This window comes from Rhinolophus ferrumequinum, chromosome 27, assembly GCF_004115265.2.
Source record: "Rhinolophus ferrumequinum isolate MPI-CBG mRhiFer1 chromosome 27, mRhiFer1_v1.p, whole genome shotgun sequence".
NCBI classification, from domain to species: Eukaryota; Metazoa; Chordata; class Mammalia; order Chiroptera; family Rhinolophidae; genus Rhinolophus; species Rhinolophus ferrumequinum.
Window position 1 is genome coordinate 2909703 of NC_046310.1, and position 18017 is coordinate 2927719.

General features: G+C 35.7%; 1 protein-coding gene across 6 annotated transcripts in view; it reads left to right on the top strand.

Moving 5' to 3' along the window:
* DENND1B (DENN domain containing 1B) overlaps positions 1 to 18017 on the top strand; it is a 182410-nt gene that overhangs the window by 41841 nt on the left and 122552 nt on the right. For all 6 annotated transcript variants that reach the window (XM_033099525.1, XM_033099523.1, XM_033099527.1 and 3 more), the window contains one exon: positions 12448 to 12491. In XM_033099525.1, coding sequence (XP_032955416.1) covers positions 12448 to 12491 — 44 coding nt within the window. The remainder of the gene's footprint in view (positions 1 to 12447; positions 12492 to 18017) is intronic.

Genomic DNA, 18017 nt, shown 5'->3' on the forward strand with positions numbered 1-18017 from the left:
TTTCTGGGATCACAGAAGCCATTCCTGGGCTCCAGAGATGCAAAGATAAATAAGTTAAGGAGTTACTTTATTTATAGTAAGTCTCAGTGAATTTATGTGTTTGAGTCTTAAATTACATTTCATCTACATTTATTTTGATTGTAACTTGAAAGGATTCAGAAAGAAATGCGATTCATGGTTTAATTTGATTCTTTAATATTGTGTTTTGTAATTGTATTTTCATTTTAAAATTTGTTTTTAATAGTTATTTTTAATATCGCTCACACAGATGTTCATTTTAGCAAACTTTGAGTCATTTTTTATAGTTAGTACATTGTATTTATCAACTTTGGCTTATTCCAAAATGATTGAAACTGAGTTTGTTATATGCAAGAGTGCCAGCAGTTACTGTACTTCAAACTATATATCAAACAAGGAAAGCTTTGACTCAGTTTGCACTTCTGCTTGCAATTATTTTTTTGGTGTAATATGAAAATTGTTTTAGATGTTATAAATAAAATGAAACTGCTTTATTGAAAGTGTTCAATTAATGTCACGTTTCTGAGGTTTCATATAATGCTTGAGAATCATTTTAGTTCAAAGAGGTAAATATAATGAGTGCTGTGCCTATGAACATGTCTTTTTTTTAATTGAATAATATATTTGTAGAAAGAATATATAAGAACAAGAATCAGAAAAGCTAGTCTCTGCGCTAACTTAGAGCGTGGCCTTTTGCCTGTCTCCCACTTTAAGGCAATCATCGTAATAAAAACAGTTGCTTTAGGATATGGTTGATTAAAAGGTTTTTCAGATATTATATAAAAGACCATCTTTTTGTAAGCAACCCATTAACTTTTTCCCCCTGTGTTCTTGGAAAAAAACTTTTGTGTTGGCTTTAGTGATTGGTATCTGAAAAACGTCAAAACATTGATTCTCAGTTGTAAGTTTCTTGTCATAGATTAATCAAGATTGAACATATGTGTGGTAGAGCATTTCTTTCCCTTTTTTGTTGTTGATTTTTTAAGAAACTCTCATGAGGGGCCCTTGGGACAGATGGCCCCTCACTGTTGATGGTTCGATTACCATGATCACCCACAGCTTCAGAGGAGTGCGAAGAAAAGAAATTGCTTTCTTTGTCAAGGTGTTTTCAATTCAATTCTCACCCATTAGCCCTGTTTGGTTAAGTTTGGAATTACTCTATCAGGTGATTGATGCAGGTTTTCATTTTATTATAATAGGTCTTGTTTAAAAGGAATGGAAGTCAGAAAATAATATATCTAACCTGCTATGGATTATATCTTAAGGTTCTTTGAAGTTCCATTTTTATTACCTTAGCTAGAATTTGCTTAATATGAACAAAAAGAGTTTCATTGTTTTGAGTTGTGATGATGATTTTAGATATTTCTGGGGAAGAACATTTAGAAAGGCTAGAATTATCCATTAAGTTGCTTTCATGGTTTGAGTTTCAAAAGCACCAAAATAATTTTACAGTAAGAGTTGTTTGATTATCCAAATGATTATCCAAATGAAGATAATCTCAGTAGGATCACTAGATGTTTTTGTACCACTGCTTATATACATTTTTCAGAGGTGAAAGAAATGTCCCAAATTGCGTGCTTTTAATTTTAAATATGTATATTATGTAAAGCAATAAGTAGAAGCGCAATCTCTGGCATTTTTGCAGCTGTTCATAAAACATCTTGAAATAACAATTTTATTTCCTTAAAGGTTTTGTATATGTAAATCAAACTCCTATGAGAAGCATTTTCGTTGTAGAATGAGAGGGTATTAATTTGAATCCCTTAGTGATTAATATCCTTCCGAGGTTTCTTCCCATGCAAATTTCCAAGTATATCATTCAGACCAAGTCTGATGGGATTAGACCATTATTTATAAAAGTTTTAAGTATTTGGTTTGCTGAAAATCTCCTGCTGCAGATAATAAGGAAGATTTCTGAACTTGTGAATATGCCTTAAACTCAGTGAACAATAACATCAAGGTGAACAAAGTAAAGGAAACGGGGCTTATTTGTGCTGCCCTTTTTATGCAGCCGCAGGTTGTAGAAAGGATGTTGTATTACAAACAAGGGTATCTGCATTCTTTCTAGTCTTGGCTACAGACGTGGGTTCCAGTATAACTTCCTGAGTATGAGAGGTAAAAAAGAATCTTTAAGGTCCTCTCTCATTCAGAAAATCCTATGATTCTATCCATACATAACAAATCTTTTATTTTTTTTGAAAATTCCAAAAGAGAAAAAAAACAGAGGCCTTAAATTAGTTTTTGCATTCACAGATATTGGCATCTGTCCTTGCTGTTCTTCAAATTGGAAGTAATTGCTTAAATTCTGTGAAAGAAAGCACAACAAAAAACGTTTTTTCACAGTTATCTTAGATGGTAAGATACATACATATTACTAGAGATAGGCTACCAGTGTGTGTATATGGCATATAGAGGGAATGATACAGTATGTCTTTTTGCATTTATAGCTATGGTTCCCCATCATTGTTCCTTAAATCATCTAGTTCCAATGTCATAAGACACTTAATTTTGAAATAAAATTATTTACATTGTTATGTAGTCATAGAATTATTAGTAGTAATTATTAGCACAGAAATGGTTTACAAAACATTTTGGTAACATTTTTCTTGCTATAGTTACCTCCCACTATAATGGTCATAGTTGATGTTTCTTCCTAGCCCTCTGAAGATATACCTACTGCCAAAAAAAATATGTACACAATAAAGGGAATTCTGAATTACTCATTACCATGTTTAAAGAATGTTTTCAGTCAACCAATATTAAATTCTTTAACATGTGATACATAATGCCAACCATTGTGAGATGCATGGTCTGTGCTATTAGTTCTCAAAGTGTGGTCCTGAGATCAATGGCATCAGTATCACTTGGGAACTTGTTAGAGAAGCAGTTTCTCAGACCCGACTTTGACCTGTTGACTCAGAAGTTCAGCACATGGGACCCAGAGACCTGTGTTTTAACAAGCTCTCCAGGCACTTTTGTTACAAGCTAAAGTCTGAGGACTACTGGAGTAGGCCTTTAAGAATATGCTAAAATTCTGTGTTATCATCTATATGTTAACTTTAAAGGATTTGGGCAAACACCTATACTTTTTTATTATTAGACGTGGTCTGAATTTAACACTTTTTCAGCCGTGAATTTTTTATTTCCACTGTTGCTGGTAGTCTTAAAGTTTGTAGTGCTGTACAATCTATGGTAACTTTTTTGGGGGTGGATCAGTGGAGATTATTATAACTATCTTGTTGGAAGGAGTGACATCTTTCCACCAGTGCTGTAAACCTGTATTTTGCTGGGGTGAATGCCAAGGAGAAATGGCAGGATATTGTTTTTCTGGATCTTTGGCTTCACCTAGATCATTGGTGACCCTAAATGAGGGAATGAGTTGTTTCCTCAAATATTTTTCTTTCAGTTAGGCTAGATATAAAATTACAATAATTGATGTGTTTGCAAATTATTTTGGCAAACATCGTGAAAATTATAATTTTAGTGGTGTGTTGTCAGCAAGGTGGCAGAGTAGACGATTCCGGCCTTTTCCCTCACACCCCACAAAGATCAACAATTAGAAACTTTTCTGAACAACTACCCTGGGAGAGCTCTGGTGTCCAGTTAAGAAACATCAACAACACAGTGGGACTGGGGAAGGAGGAACAGCCTCATTTTGCCTGCATCATCTCAACCCCCAAGCCAGCACTGCTGGGTGCCAAGAAGGAGCCCCCCAGCTAGAAAGAGTGCCCCTGACAGGGAAAGGATATTGGGGTGAGTGACCAACCTCCCCAGCCTTTTGGGGCACTACATAATGGTCCTGCTTCAGTTTTACCCCACCCAGAGCCTGGCAAAGTGCATGGTATTGCAAGCGGAGAGGACACTGCTGGCTCCGGCTCTGACTGCGGCATGCCCTGGTCCCTAGCTGCCATCCCTGGAGTTGCTGCTGAGGGAACGCTCAGTCCTGGCAGCCTCAATAGATCCCCTGCAGCACTTGTCAAGGAATACACCGTTGTAAGTTCTGTGGACATGAGCTGCTGAGCTGCCACACTGCCCCAGACCTGGTGCCATTCCACACCCCTGCACTTGGTGCCCTGCACCACTAGACCTGGGGTCACAGCTCACTTGACTATGCTCCCACCTGCAGGTGAAAGTCTTCCCGTGTGGAAGTCAGTCTGTGAAATCTGGGAGAAGGGACTACTTCTTTAAATGTGCAGACTCCTATGCAAGGCTTTAAGGATCGTGAAGTATCAAAGAAACATGGCTCTGCAAAAGGAGGACAGTAAACCTCCACAAACTGGCCCCAAAGAAATGGAGAGCCAGGAAGTGCCTGGCAAAGAATTCAAAATAATCATTCTAATGATGCATAGAGAGCTACAAGAGATCTGGATAAACAACTTAAATATATCAGGAAAACAATACAAGAACAAAATGAAAAGTGCAACAAAGATAGAAAACATAAAAAGAAATCAAATAGAAATTTTGGAGTTGAAGAATGTGATGACTGAACTGCAAAATTCAGTACAGAGCTTCAGTAGCAGACTAGATCAAACCGAAAAAAGAATCAGAGCTTGAAGATAGATCATTTGAAATTAACTACTCAGAGGAGCAAAAATAAAAAAGAATGAGAAGGAATGATGAAAGCCTATGGGCCTTCTGAGATACCATTAAGACAAACATTCCATATAACACTGGAGTCACAGAAGAAGAGAGGGAGAAAGCGGTTGAAAACTTATTTAAGGATATAATGGCTAAGAACTTCCCAAACTTGGGAAGAAATTTGGACATCCAGCTCATGAAATTAATAGGTCACCCCAAAATGTCAATCCAAAATGATTCTTTAGGACACATTATAATAAAACTGTCTAAAGTTAAAGACAAATAATTTTAAAAGCATCAAGAGAAAAAAATTCTCTCATGCAAAGGCTGTCAGCAAGTTTCTCAGCAGTGACCTTGCAGGCCAGGAGAGAATGGAATTACATATTCAAAGCTCTGGAAGCAATTCTTTACCCAGCAAAGTTGTCCTTCAGAAATGAAGACAAAGACTTTTCCAAATGAATAAAAGCTGAGCTAGTTCATCACCTCTATACCTTCTTTACAAGAAGTGTGGAAAGCACTTTTTCAAGCTGAAATGAAAGGATGCTGTGAACACATGAAAAGAAACAACATGCGAGTAAAGGCTAGTATACAGTCAAGTTCAGCATGCTTAAATACTGTAATACGGTGCTCTGCTAACCACTTAATTCTAGTGTAAAGGTGGAAGGACAAAGGTACTCAGAAAAGCTATACCTATAATAATTTGTTAGTGGATATACAGTATAAAAAGATGTAAAGCATGATATCAAAAACAAAATGTGTGGGTGTAGGGGAATAAAAGGGTAGAGGTTTTGTATGTGATCAAAGTTCAGTTATTATCAGATTAAAATAGGCTGTTATATTTCTAAGAGTTTTCGAGTAAGCCTCAGGGTAACCACAAACAAGAATCTATGGTAGATACACACAAGATAAAGAGAAAGGAATAAAAGTATACTATGGAAAACCATCAATTCACAAAGGAAAACAGCAAGAAAGGAAGAAGGGAATTACAAAACTGCCAGAAAACAATTAGCAAGATAGCAATAGTATGTCCTTACCTATAAATAATTAACTGTAAATGGACTAAATTCTCCAATGAAAAGGCATACAGTGGCTGAATGGATAAGAAAAGAAAAACCAACTATATGCTGCCTACAAGAGACTCACTTCAGCTAAAAGGCACATGTAGGCTCAAAATGAAGCAATGGAAAAATACGTTCCATGGAAATGGAAACCAAAAGAAGAAAGCAGAAGTATCTATATTTAGATCAGACAAGATAGACTAAGTCAAAACTGCAACAAGAGACAAAGAAAGTTGTTATATAATGATAAAGCAGTTGATTCATCAAGAACATATAACAATTATAATTATATATTAATCCTGCATCACAACACCTAAATATGTCAAGCAAATAAATAACAGATCTGAAGGGAGTTATAGACAACAATGTGATAATAGAGGAATTCAGTACCCTGCTTTCAACACTGGATAAATCATCCAGACAGAAAAATTAATAAGGAAACATCAGAGTTGAACCATACTCTACATCAGATGTTAGCAGACATACACAGGACATTCTAATCAATAGCAGCAGAATACACATTCTTCTCAAGCACATATGGAACGTTCTCCAGGATAGATCATATGTTAGGTCACCAAATGAATCTCAGTAAATTTAAAAAGATTGAAATTATACCAAGTATCTTTTTCAACCACAATGTATGAAACTTAATTTAGTAACAAGAGGAAAACTGGAAAATTCACAAATATGTGGATATTAAACAATACCATTCCTGATTTAATGGATTAAAGATTAAATCAAACCTTGGTTTCACTGTTGGTGTGGATGCAAATTGGTGCAGCCACTATGGAAAACAATATGGAGGAACTTCAAAAAATTAAAATTAGAACTACCTTATGACCCAGCAATCTGACTTCTGGGTATAGATTGGAAGAAGATGAAATCACTAGCTCAAAAAGATATCTGCATCCTGTGTTCATTGCAGCATTATTCACAAGAGCCAAGATGTGGAAACAACCTAAATGTCCATCAATGGATGAATGGTTAAAGAAAAGGGGAGACACACACACACACACGGACATAGAATATTATTTAGCCCTAAAAAAGGGACATCTTGCCATTTGCAACAACATGGATAGAACTTGAGGGCCTTGTGCTGAGTGAAATAAAACAGAGAAAGACAAATACCGTTATGATCTCACTCATATGTGGAATCTAAAAACATTGAACGCAAACAAGTGGAGCCTGGAATGGTGGTTGCCAGGAGCTGAGGAGTGGGGGTGAAATGGAGAGATGTCGGTCAGAGGGTATAAACTTCCAGTTATACGATGAATAAGTTCTGGGGACGTAACGTATAGCCTGGTGACTATAGATAACATACTGTATTGTACACTTGAAAGTTGCTATGAAAGTGGGGCTTCGATGGTCTTACCAAAACAACAACAAAAACAACAAATTAGTAATTATGTGAGGTAAAGGATATGTTACCTGATTGTGGTAAACATTTCACAATGTATACGTTTATGATATCATCACATTGTATACCTTAAACTTATCCAATGTTATATTTCAATACAGCTAGAAAAATATAATTTACCTGCAGTTATCTAATTCCTTGCTCTTCAGTCTATTTTACATCATAGCATATGTAGGAAGTGGTTTTTATGTGGTAGACTTGGGTGAACAGGTGAGCCAGTTACCTTGGAAAGAGAGAGGTACAGAGTGGGAGATAGAAGATGAAGGAAACTGATTTTATACTGTTCAATACTTGCCTCTGATCAGACAGAAAGCATTGCCATTCATAGATTCAAGACCAGAACTTCAGCTGCCTAATTTCTTACTTATAAATGTTCCTTGTATTCATTTTACCTTATTTTTCAGTCTACAGTCTTCAGCTATATGCAGTAGATTTTCTACTGAAAATACAGTTTTAAAGTGCATTACCATGATTTGGTGTGACATTTAGTAGCAATGGATTTAACAGAAAAAAAATTTCCCTTTTTATTAGCTTAAGATGGAGAAATTGTATCTATAACTACACTTCTGTTGACATTCTCTTCCCATCACACATGACTGATAGAAACCTCTACCCCGACTGAATCTACCAATTATCTCTTGCTCTGAGGCTGTTGGATGGTGATGGGGAAACACCACACGGTTGCCCTTAACCACCAGGTTAGAAACTTACTGAATCGAGTCCTCCGCAGCTTCCGGAACAGTTGTCTCTCACCTCCTCCTTCGCCTCCAGCAGCCTCTCAGCAGACAGCTTTGCTCCTATGACACAGGAAATAATTAGCAATTTTTACACAAAACTCTTGTCTTTGCACTGCAAACTCTAAAATCTTCCTGGATTCATACCTGCTGTCCTCTTTTCTTTTTCCAAAACAACGGAAAACATTCTTCAGCTTCTGCCCAGGGCTCATGTCTCCATCTCGGTCGGGACCCCAGTCTTGCTGCCTTCCCCGTGATATCATCTCCCTTTTTGCTGGCTCCCTGCTGGCCTGTTCATTTTCATTATCATTTAAACATGTGCAAGTCTGCATCCGTCTAAAAGAGAAAAGAACAAACCCATCTAGCTTCGGCTCCCTCTCTCCTGCCTTTGCTTTCTTCCTCCTTGCACGGTCTTTCTTGACTCGATTGCCTCCCTGCGCTCTGCATGTCTTTCCTTATACTCACCCCTCAATCTGAACTCTGCCTTTCACTTGGCACCCTTCCACTGAAGTTCGTTTTACTGACTTTAAGCTTTGCATGTCGTTGCCATTTTTAGTCATCACCTTGCTTAATGTCTTGCCGCATTTATTTGATGATGTTTTGGACACACTTCTTTCCCTTGATTTGGAACAGCACACACACACACACACACACACACACACACACACCCACACGCTCTGGCTACAGTCTTCGTGTGTGTCTAGTTGCTTTTTTTCTTTTGGCTTCTTTCACCATCTGCTTTGGTGGCTTCCTGTGATACCTAGGATACATTTCAAACTCTGTAGTCTGGCCCCTGCCTCTCCAGCTTTATCCCTTGACATTCTCTGCTACTCTACATTCTAAATCTGTTACTTTTTCTTTTTTTTTTCAGTTTTTAAAATTATCCTGCTTTGCTCCTTTGCACTGATCAACATCCGTTAGACTATATGCATCATACTTACTTCATGTAGTGTTATACCTTCCTCTTCCCTAGAATGTCAGCTCCATGAGGGCAGGGCCTTGTGTCTGTTTTGTTCATTATACCCAGCACCTAGCATAGTACCATAGATATATTGTTAAATTAAAAATAAATAAATAAAATTATTCTGCTTTCTTTAACCTCCAAGACTGTCATGCATATTGTTTCTCCAGTCTGGAATGTTCTCCCCGCCCACTTTACAGCCCAAATCATTTGCTGGTGTAACTTAAGTGTACTTTCCTTCCTAAGTCGTTTAGTAACTCTCTAAATTAGATGAGATTTCCTTACATTGTCCTGTGGTATCCTGTCCTTTTAGTATGACACTCATTAAATTTTATTGCATTGTAAGTTCAGATGCCCTTCTTTTGTGTAGTTGTACAGAGCCTACTTTGTGTAGTTCACAGGTGAAAGAATAAAAATTCCACATTTTCTTTAATGATTCTTGCTTATTTGTATTCAAGAGACATCAGCATTCTTTCATTAAGAACATTTTTTTGATATTAAGCCAATGAATTTTCAAGTTGAGTTCAGGAATTGCAACAGGATACCTCGTTTAAAACAATGCTTTACACCAAAACTAGGCATCTCATCGGCATTTTCTCTGTGTATGCTATCCGGCAGGCTTTTCCTGTGTCTTTAGCTTTGCGTAGATTTTGGAATGAAATAAATTGACCATAAGTTAAATGGGACCGAGAAATGTATTGATTATGGAACTTATTTAAAAGGTTGTTCCTTAGATCTCAACTAAGAAAATTCTAGTCTGACACTAACCAGCCTTGTAACTGAGACAAACTCCTCATTGTTTTGGCCTTAATTTCTTCATTCATAAAATTCTGATTCTACCACATAGGTGAATCAGCACTGAAAGCTATAATCAAGCAAAATACTTACTAATATTATGTATTCTACCTTTTCAAAAGCATATAGTCTCTGAAGTGATTTCACAGTTGCATAATTTTAAAGATACTCATCTATGAATCCCACAGAATTGAGTAAATATTATTTATGCAAATTAGAAAGTTTTCTCTGCATTTTTAAAATAATGTAGTTGAATCACACTAGTATTTTAAGTTATTTTAATTTTAATTTTTAATTAAGGGCCAGGAAAATGTGAAAGGTTTGATTGCAAAGAAAAATAAAATATTACTGAATGTATCTCACTTTACATTCCAAAAAGCCTTACTCATGAATTTGAAGTACTTTTGGTGGTGATGCACAAGTTCAATATTCTCCTTCCAAATTTACTGATTTAATAAAAACTTGCACTTTTTTTTACTACACTGTGACATTATCTCATTAAAATATGAGATTGACCATATTTATGTAAAATTTAAGTTTGTCTCCTCCTTTCATCTTTATTTGGTTTCTAGATTGTTGGTGGCAGAGCTTACTCTGAAAGTAAGATGTGCTGTCTTTTGAATTAATAGCAGACATCCGACAGAAGCTCTTTATTAGTCATCTCCGGCAATGACGATTCCTGCCAGCACTTCTCATTCTTTCACCCAGAAAATCAGCATCAGATTGACCTAACATTGCTAGATCAGATCTGGTATCTGGAAAGTAATCCTCAGGGAACAGAAAATTCAGTCTTTGTGCATAAATTTGAGAATCGGATTATTATTTTTTTTCTCAGAGCCCTTTTGTTTCTTCCTTTGCAGTGCTTGTGAAAAGTTGCTACAAAGATGTGTCAGATGTGGTATAAATCCAATAACATAGGCGGTAACTAAGTTAATCCATTTCAAAATATGGATGCACATGATTATAATAAATTTTGGGGTGCTGAAGTGTAAAATTCATTTAATGAAAAGAAAAGAAATAGGATATTTTCCACTAAGCGATTAAACCAATACGTGCTATTTTCATGTATTCACTTGTTCATCCTCTGAAAGAACAGACGACATAGAAATTCTAAACAGCATAGTAAGGGGTGAGGAAAAGTGAGGGAGCAAAATGTTCTGGGTGAATGCTGCAAACAGGGCAACCAGTAGGGCTGTGCAGTGACATAGATGTCCTGTTTTAAGACAGAAGTGTAAGAAATTTGTCACAAACATTTTCTCAAATGGTAACTATAAAATGGAGGTTGTTTGAAAGAGGTATTTTAAGTATTCACATTGAAACTCTTTAACTCCATGCCTGATAAGAAAGGATTACTCTACATTTCTGCATGATGATTTGTTTATATGACCATCAGTTATGTGTTAATTTATGAAGATAATAACTTTTGTTTAAAATTTCATGAACAGTTCATCATACACTTTTGTTTTCTGAGATTCAAATCTCAATAGCTACCATTTTGGTAAAACTGCCACGTAAACACACATGCACACGCACACACATTTTTTTCAACATAACCTTCCACAGGACATTGATATCTGAATATGTTTAGATGAGCGATAATGCACATCACGGTCATTTCAGAAATGTATACGTTTTGTTTTACATGAAGGCATAATCATTTAATATTACCTTTATAAATTTGTCATGTGTTATTCTTACATAAGATGTTTTGCATGTTTTTTATTTATGTTAATTTATATAGAAACTTTTTATTCCTTAATAGGTAAAAAGGTTAACTGTAGAAAGCATGCTTTCTTTCCTTTTTAAATTAAAATATTTGATATAAATTCTTTTGAACTTAATAAGTAATACCGTTTTGGAATTAAAACCTTGAAATTATCCATCCTTGGACTGTATTTTTAAAAAGCAAATGGGATAGTGCAAATAATGGAATAGAGGTATAACTTTTCACTGACTGGATACATGAAGTGATCTTTGATTCACCAAGTCCTTTCTCTTGGAATGAAATTCACATCCTGTCATATGGGGTACTTGTTACTTATCTTGGGCGTTCCAAGGCTGTTTTAGAAGTTTCATGATTTATTGTGTACTAACCTTTTTAAAGCACATTTGTGTACTCAGAAGTTTGTTTTTGACAGAATTAAAAAATAAGTACATAACCAAAATTTTATTAATGCTAATTAAAAGGACTTCTTTTTATTATGGTGGAAGAGAAATATTGTGAGAAATAATGAAAATGAAAAACCATTGGGAATATTTATAAAACAACATTTATTTTTATTATGAATAACTAGACGTAATATATTAGAAAAAATTCCCTAAATGCCCTGCAAATATTAATTATATTTTAAATAAGCTTGATGCCTTACTTAAGGGCAACTTCAAGTTGCACGTATGGGATTTCAAATATGAACTTTGCTATAAAGCAAGCGTTATTACACTGTTAGGATTTTAAATGGAAATTTAAGGTGATATATTTGGTCCAGTCTCTAAGGGCTATAATACATTTGATTACATATTTACCACATTTATGTTTGTTTATTTTCAAACTAAAACCAGTATGTTAATGCAATTAAAACTGAAAATTTATATTTGAGAATTTTAAAACCTAAAGTATTTAAATAAAAAAGTAAGTTGATAAAAGAAATAATGATTTTTTAATAATCTGGGCAAGTTATTAATTTTATTTGTTCCTATTCCAAAGGTCATTAAAATCCTTAAAAAATCAAAATATTTAATTTTGAACCTCATCAACTAAATGCTTAAAGAAAAATTTTAAAATTATTAAAAAAGTAGCTTTGACAATTTTAAGAGTTTTTTAACAAGCCTGTTGCTGTAAATGTGTTCTTTTGCCTCTGTGTAATGCCATGTATCAATTATTTACAGATCCGGTGGTCTTGTGGAAATTCCCAGAGGACTTTGGAGACCAGGTTGGAACCACATAATTTTTAAAGAACATTTAAAGTGGGAGTGTTGTGGTTATTACTAGTGTTACTGCCACCTGAGTTGCTATAAGTGTTTTCTCTTGATCAACTCAGAGAGAAAAAGCCATGTGTGCAGAATATACAGAGGGGGCCAAAACAATGTACACACATTTTAAGAAAGGAAAAAACTGTATTAAAATTGTAGTAATATATACCGATAATAAAAGATGAATACAAGTCACATGTATACATTTTTTTGCCCCCCCCCCGCCCTGTATGTGACAAATCTTTTAAAGTTGCCAAGTAGATGGGTGATGAAGAAGCCCTTATATTGAAACTAATAGGGACTGAATATTTTCAGTTTCAACATATTTTTATACTCTTTTTAATCTATCTGTGGAATATATATTTGGAAACACTTAAAAATTTCCCTGTCAAAAAATCTTGACAATACCATACTTTGTTGAATAGCCTCCTATTGTTTCTGTCTATTTAGAAATGAGTAGTAACTGCTATGAATAAACGGTTAGTTCTCTTCTTCTTACATAATACCTGAATCATTTACATTTCTAAATTGAATTGGCAATATTTTCATATTTTTAAATAATTCTTATCTATAACTTTAGTTTTTTAAAAGAAAATGGTAGACTTTGGAGTGAATTTATTCATCAGTATTGTAAATTATAGTCTTTTATAGTTCCTTAAATATTTAGTATGACCAAAATGATGAATTATTTTGATATGATGTATGTGAGTAGAAAAAAATCTTTCAAAATTTATATTACAGATTTATCATTTTAAAGTGAATTATATATTGTTAAAAATGCAAATTTAAATTTTGATACAAATAAGCACTTTTTTCTGGAAAATGATGAGCAGGTTTCTTTTTGTTTTCTACAAAGAAATGGGATAAAACAATCTTGTCACTGTTAAAATTATAAAGTTATAATACTACAAGCTTAACCATAAGTTAAGTTCACAGACATGATTTTCATAATTCCCATAATTTACAAAAATGAAAACTGATACAGGTCTTCGTTTAAAATAGTTCATTCAGATATAATTATACAGATTTCAAGATCGTGGAAGAATAATTTTCTACATGTGAAAATCAATATATAAGACTAGGAAATTACCCTGAAAATGCCGTTAAATGGGCATGTTAAAAATTTACTAGATCTAGTGAAATTCATGACTGTTGTTTCACATAAAAAGAAGGTAGGCATTCGTAATTTGTTTTCAGCCCTGTAGAGGAACAATCGATTCATAAGTATCTTAAGTATATAAAAGACGTCTTTGCAGTGAAGACATGGTCTGGACATCTGAAGTTTAGTTGGGTTTGTTCTCAGGGCCTGTGTAGATCGGTTAGAGCCGTACAGGCTCATTTTACAGTTTTGGAATGCTGTTCTTCTCCGTCTTCTAAGTATTCCCTTGTCCGCGGACCCAAGAACCAGCCTCCTGGCCAGGTTCTTCCTTTGTGTGTGGTTTCTACCTGTGCAATGGCCCCTGAGAACCCCTAGGGCATCCGAAGACTCCTAACTTGGGGTTCACATGGGGTGGTTATAGTGGGCGCATTCCATTGCAGTGAACTTTTCAGTGAGACCAACTACCGCTGTTCCTCTTTGTGACTGATAAGCTGCTGATAGGAATTTTTGAGCTGGGGCTGAATTGTCACTTTGTTTTCCATATTTGTGAGGTCACTGGAACATTAAAAAGCCCTCGCATACTTAGTAAAACATGAAAGCAATTAACCATATCCTGTGATGAGCCTCCATAACCCCAGGGGCCCAGCTCATAGCCGTTCTATTTTATCTGACAATTTGACTTTGAATCTAAAGAAACCAAACTTTATGTGAGGATCTAGCCAGGGCCTTGAAGAATGGTTTTGCTGTGTGCATCCTGCTGACCATCTGAACCCTACAGATGACACAAGTTACTCTGTCTGTTTTTCATTCTTCTTACCTTTCACTACTTTCTGATACTGTCTGCTTCTTCCTAAATCGCCTGTTCACTGGATCTGAGACTGCTTCAGTGATAATAATTCTTATAAAGCTCTTCATTTAGCTCTTACGATCTCCTGGGTACTGATGTCCTGGGTACTGTACGAGGTACTTGATGTGCAGAATTCATTTTACCTCGAAGCCCTCCCTTCGCTGCTGGGCGAAACCATCATGCCCGAGCTGAGTAGGAAACTTGCCTGGGATCACACTGCTTGTAACAGGCAGCGCGGAGAATTGAAGGCAACTCTGTCCAAATCAAAAGCGTGAGCTATTAATAATTAAGCTGTCTTGTTTTTGCTGCCTGGGATGCTGATCTAAATCCTACTTGCTTATCTGTGCTCGTTTTAAAAATGTTTATCATAGTTTTTCTCTCAGTATCTTTATAATTTGAAAGCAGCATGTTATTTAATCCAAAAAAATAGTATCAGTCACCTCTGTTTTTGTCCCGAGTTAATTTATTCTCCACGGTGTAGCTAGAACGATCTGAAAGACAATAGGACGATCTCTGTAGAGTCAAATACTGCCACTGCTACGGTCACCGTTCCTTACAGTGTGCTGGGCAGTTTTCTAAATACCGGCATTAGCCCTCTGGACTCTGACAGCACCCCTGCGAGGTACGGGACTCTACAGTCATTCCCATTTTACAGATGAAGAAACAACTGCAGAGTTTTCATGTACACGCTGGAGCCACACTAATTAGCAGCAGAGCTGTGTTCCAAGCCAGACTGCAGTCTTCAGGACTGCCTCAAGCTCAGGATTCCCCAGACAGCTTCAAGAAGAGTTCCACCTTCTTAACAAGATCAAGTCCCTCGTTTTACGTCTTTTGTTTATACCTTTAGTGGCCTCATATTTCTCAATCTCCCTTTCCTTTCTCTATTACAAAAATTGTCTGTATTTCATAGTGAACAGTAGTTTTATTATGTACCATTCATTTACATTCTGTCTGAAATGCTAAGCTCCTGCTCGCACCCCGCCTTTGCCTATCTTTCTGTCTTAGCTTAGAGGTCATTTCCTCCAAGAAGCTGTTTTTATGTCCCACGTCTGGATTGAATGGACCTCCTGGGAGTTCCTTCAGCATTTTATGTTTTCCCCATTCTGGCATTTATTAGATCTATCATCTCTTTACTTTCTGTTTACCCCATTAGATGAAATGTCTCTGAGACTAGTATTAAAGAACAGTTTTTAAAAGAAGATATAATTATGACTCTAATACAAATACGCATAAAATTTTATTTTGAAGTTTTTTTTTTTAGCTCATTAGTTAATGAAGGTACTAGTAAATTATTACAACCTGTTCAAAGGAGAGTTCAGAGTACCACAATTATATAGATAAGCAGGAATGCTGTGATAAATTGACAAATAGATGTAAAAGTGCCTTCTTTACATGGAGGTGAGGAGAGGTGAGAGAGGAGGGAAATCAGTTGTCCCTCCATCAGACTTGTCTGTGGACAGATATCATTTGCACTGCTGTCATTTATCTTCAACTTACAGTCGTAAAATAGCGTAAAGACGATGAAAGGCACAGAGCCCTTAGAAGAATGTGTCAGGCGGTGGCTTGTTCTCCATGGAAGACAACCCGTAATCGTTTGGTCCATTTCAGTCTTTCACAATTTTTCTCTATAGTCTTCCTCTACCTCTTGCAACCATAATAATATCAAAGAAAGTTTATTCTAGATAAAAAAAAATTAGACAAGTCCCATTAGGATTGGCCTGATTATTTATATAGGTGCAGCAAGAGTGTTAATTTAGCCTACAAGCCTCCATGAATTTACTGTACATATCTAGAGCCATGCAGTGTAGAGCAAATACTATGTCTACAGGTTTACCTTCTTTCTGGAAGTTTTCATAAGGAATTTCAGACTGGACTTTTAAAAAGCCCCTGTTATTTGCTATCCTAAAGTGGAAACCAAGTCCAAGAAAATATCTGTCCCAGACTGTATATGTACTCCAGATAACTTTGGTGAATTCTTCTCTTCTCAAGGTCACAATGTTCACTAAGGTTCCTAGTCTTTAACGTCTGTAAGGCTGGACTCTGTCTGCCAGTCATCAGGCCAGTTTTCCTGGCAAGACTTCGTAGGTTTCATAGGTATTTGTTCCTTAAAAGTGCCTTGAGGTGGCTGCTTAAACAAGGGTCTTTCTCAAATATGACCCTTTAAGTTAGGCATTGATTGTGTATGTATTTTTTCCAGTTATATCTTGGTAAAATGACAGATTTTTTTTTTAAAAAAATTGAACTGATGCAAATAACAGTATTGCTGTGAAAAGTAAAGGGACTTAGTTAAGAGTTTCTGAATTTGGGGAGGGAGGGAATCAGTGAGAATCAGATGTAACTTAAAAATTATATTTCAGTTTGTAGAAGCAGAGTTTACTAAATTGTCGTGGGTTACAGACAGCTTAGGAAGAGAAGAAAATGTTTTCTTACGTGTCCAGAAAACAACATTAAAACAGCATCAACAATATTTCAAACAATGAAATTTCCCCCAGTAGTTTATTCAGTATGATGAGATTGTTTATATTGTTCTGTTGGACCTTAGCCTAACAGTGTCATGAAATGTTCTACTTCTTGACTAAAAAGAGTCTTCGAAATACTGACCCAGGCACTGGAATGACCTGAAAGTTGCCTGAGTGGTGTCAGGTGATAGCCTTGTACCCAAGAGTTGTGTCTTTGAAGTGTCAGTAGTTTGGAACACCTGAAACAGCCCTTTCCACAAGGCTCTGAGAATGACCTACTTTTCTGAAAACACACTCTCTGTGCTGTAGCTTATAGCAGAGCCTTCAGGCAAGTATCAGAGAAACAAAACCCAACTATCTGTAGATGACAAACTTAATGGCCATGGTTAATTTATTACTGATGATTTTCAAATGTGAAAGGTCTGGTGAGGGTTCACAATACAAATAAAAAATGGAAAAGGAAATTTGGTTGTTTTCTGTTGTATGAAAAATGAAGATAATAAAGTCACTCAGTTTTAGATAAAATGTCTCTACAAACAACAGGTAAGCCTCTTTTCAAAGGAGTCAGTTAAAGTTATATCTAAACTATAAAAATGGGGGAACAAAATTGCCATAAAGGTATAACATACAATAATCTTGAGACATACTATATAATTGCAAGATGATACTAAGAATATCAAATAAAGAGGTTTAGTGAGTCTGGACTAGGGCCTGAACAAATGTATTTTTGTAGAAGTTCATAGCCAACCAGTGTGTGTACCCAGCTGAGAACCACTGGCCTGGAAGATGCCAGGAATTTAAAATAGAGAAGTAAGCTTATGGCTGAGGAAACATATTCAATAATAATGGAAATTACAACTGGCAATGTTATGTTACTGTTGCTTATATCATCAGGCAAAGCGCTGCTGGGACTCTGATAAGTATGGGAAAACTCAACAGAACAGTTTCATAAGAGTTTTGATCATTGTTTTCCTGGAAAGTAAAACACATTTTGGATAGCAAGAACTTCCCATACAGCATATGATTTCTGAAACATTTCTGGTGATTTGCAAGCTTTTTGTATGTAACTCTTATAATAATA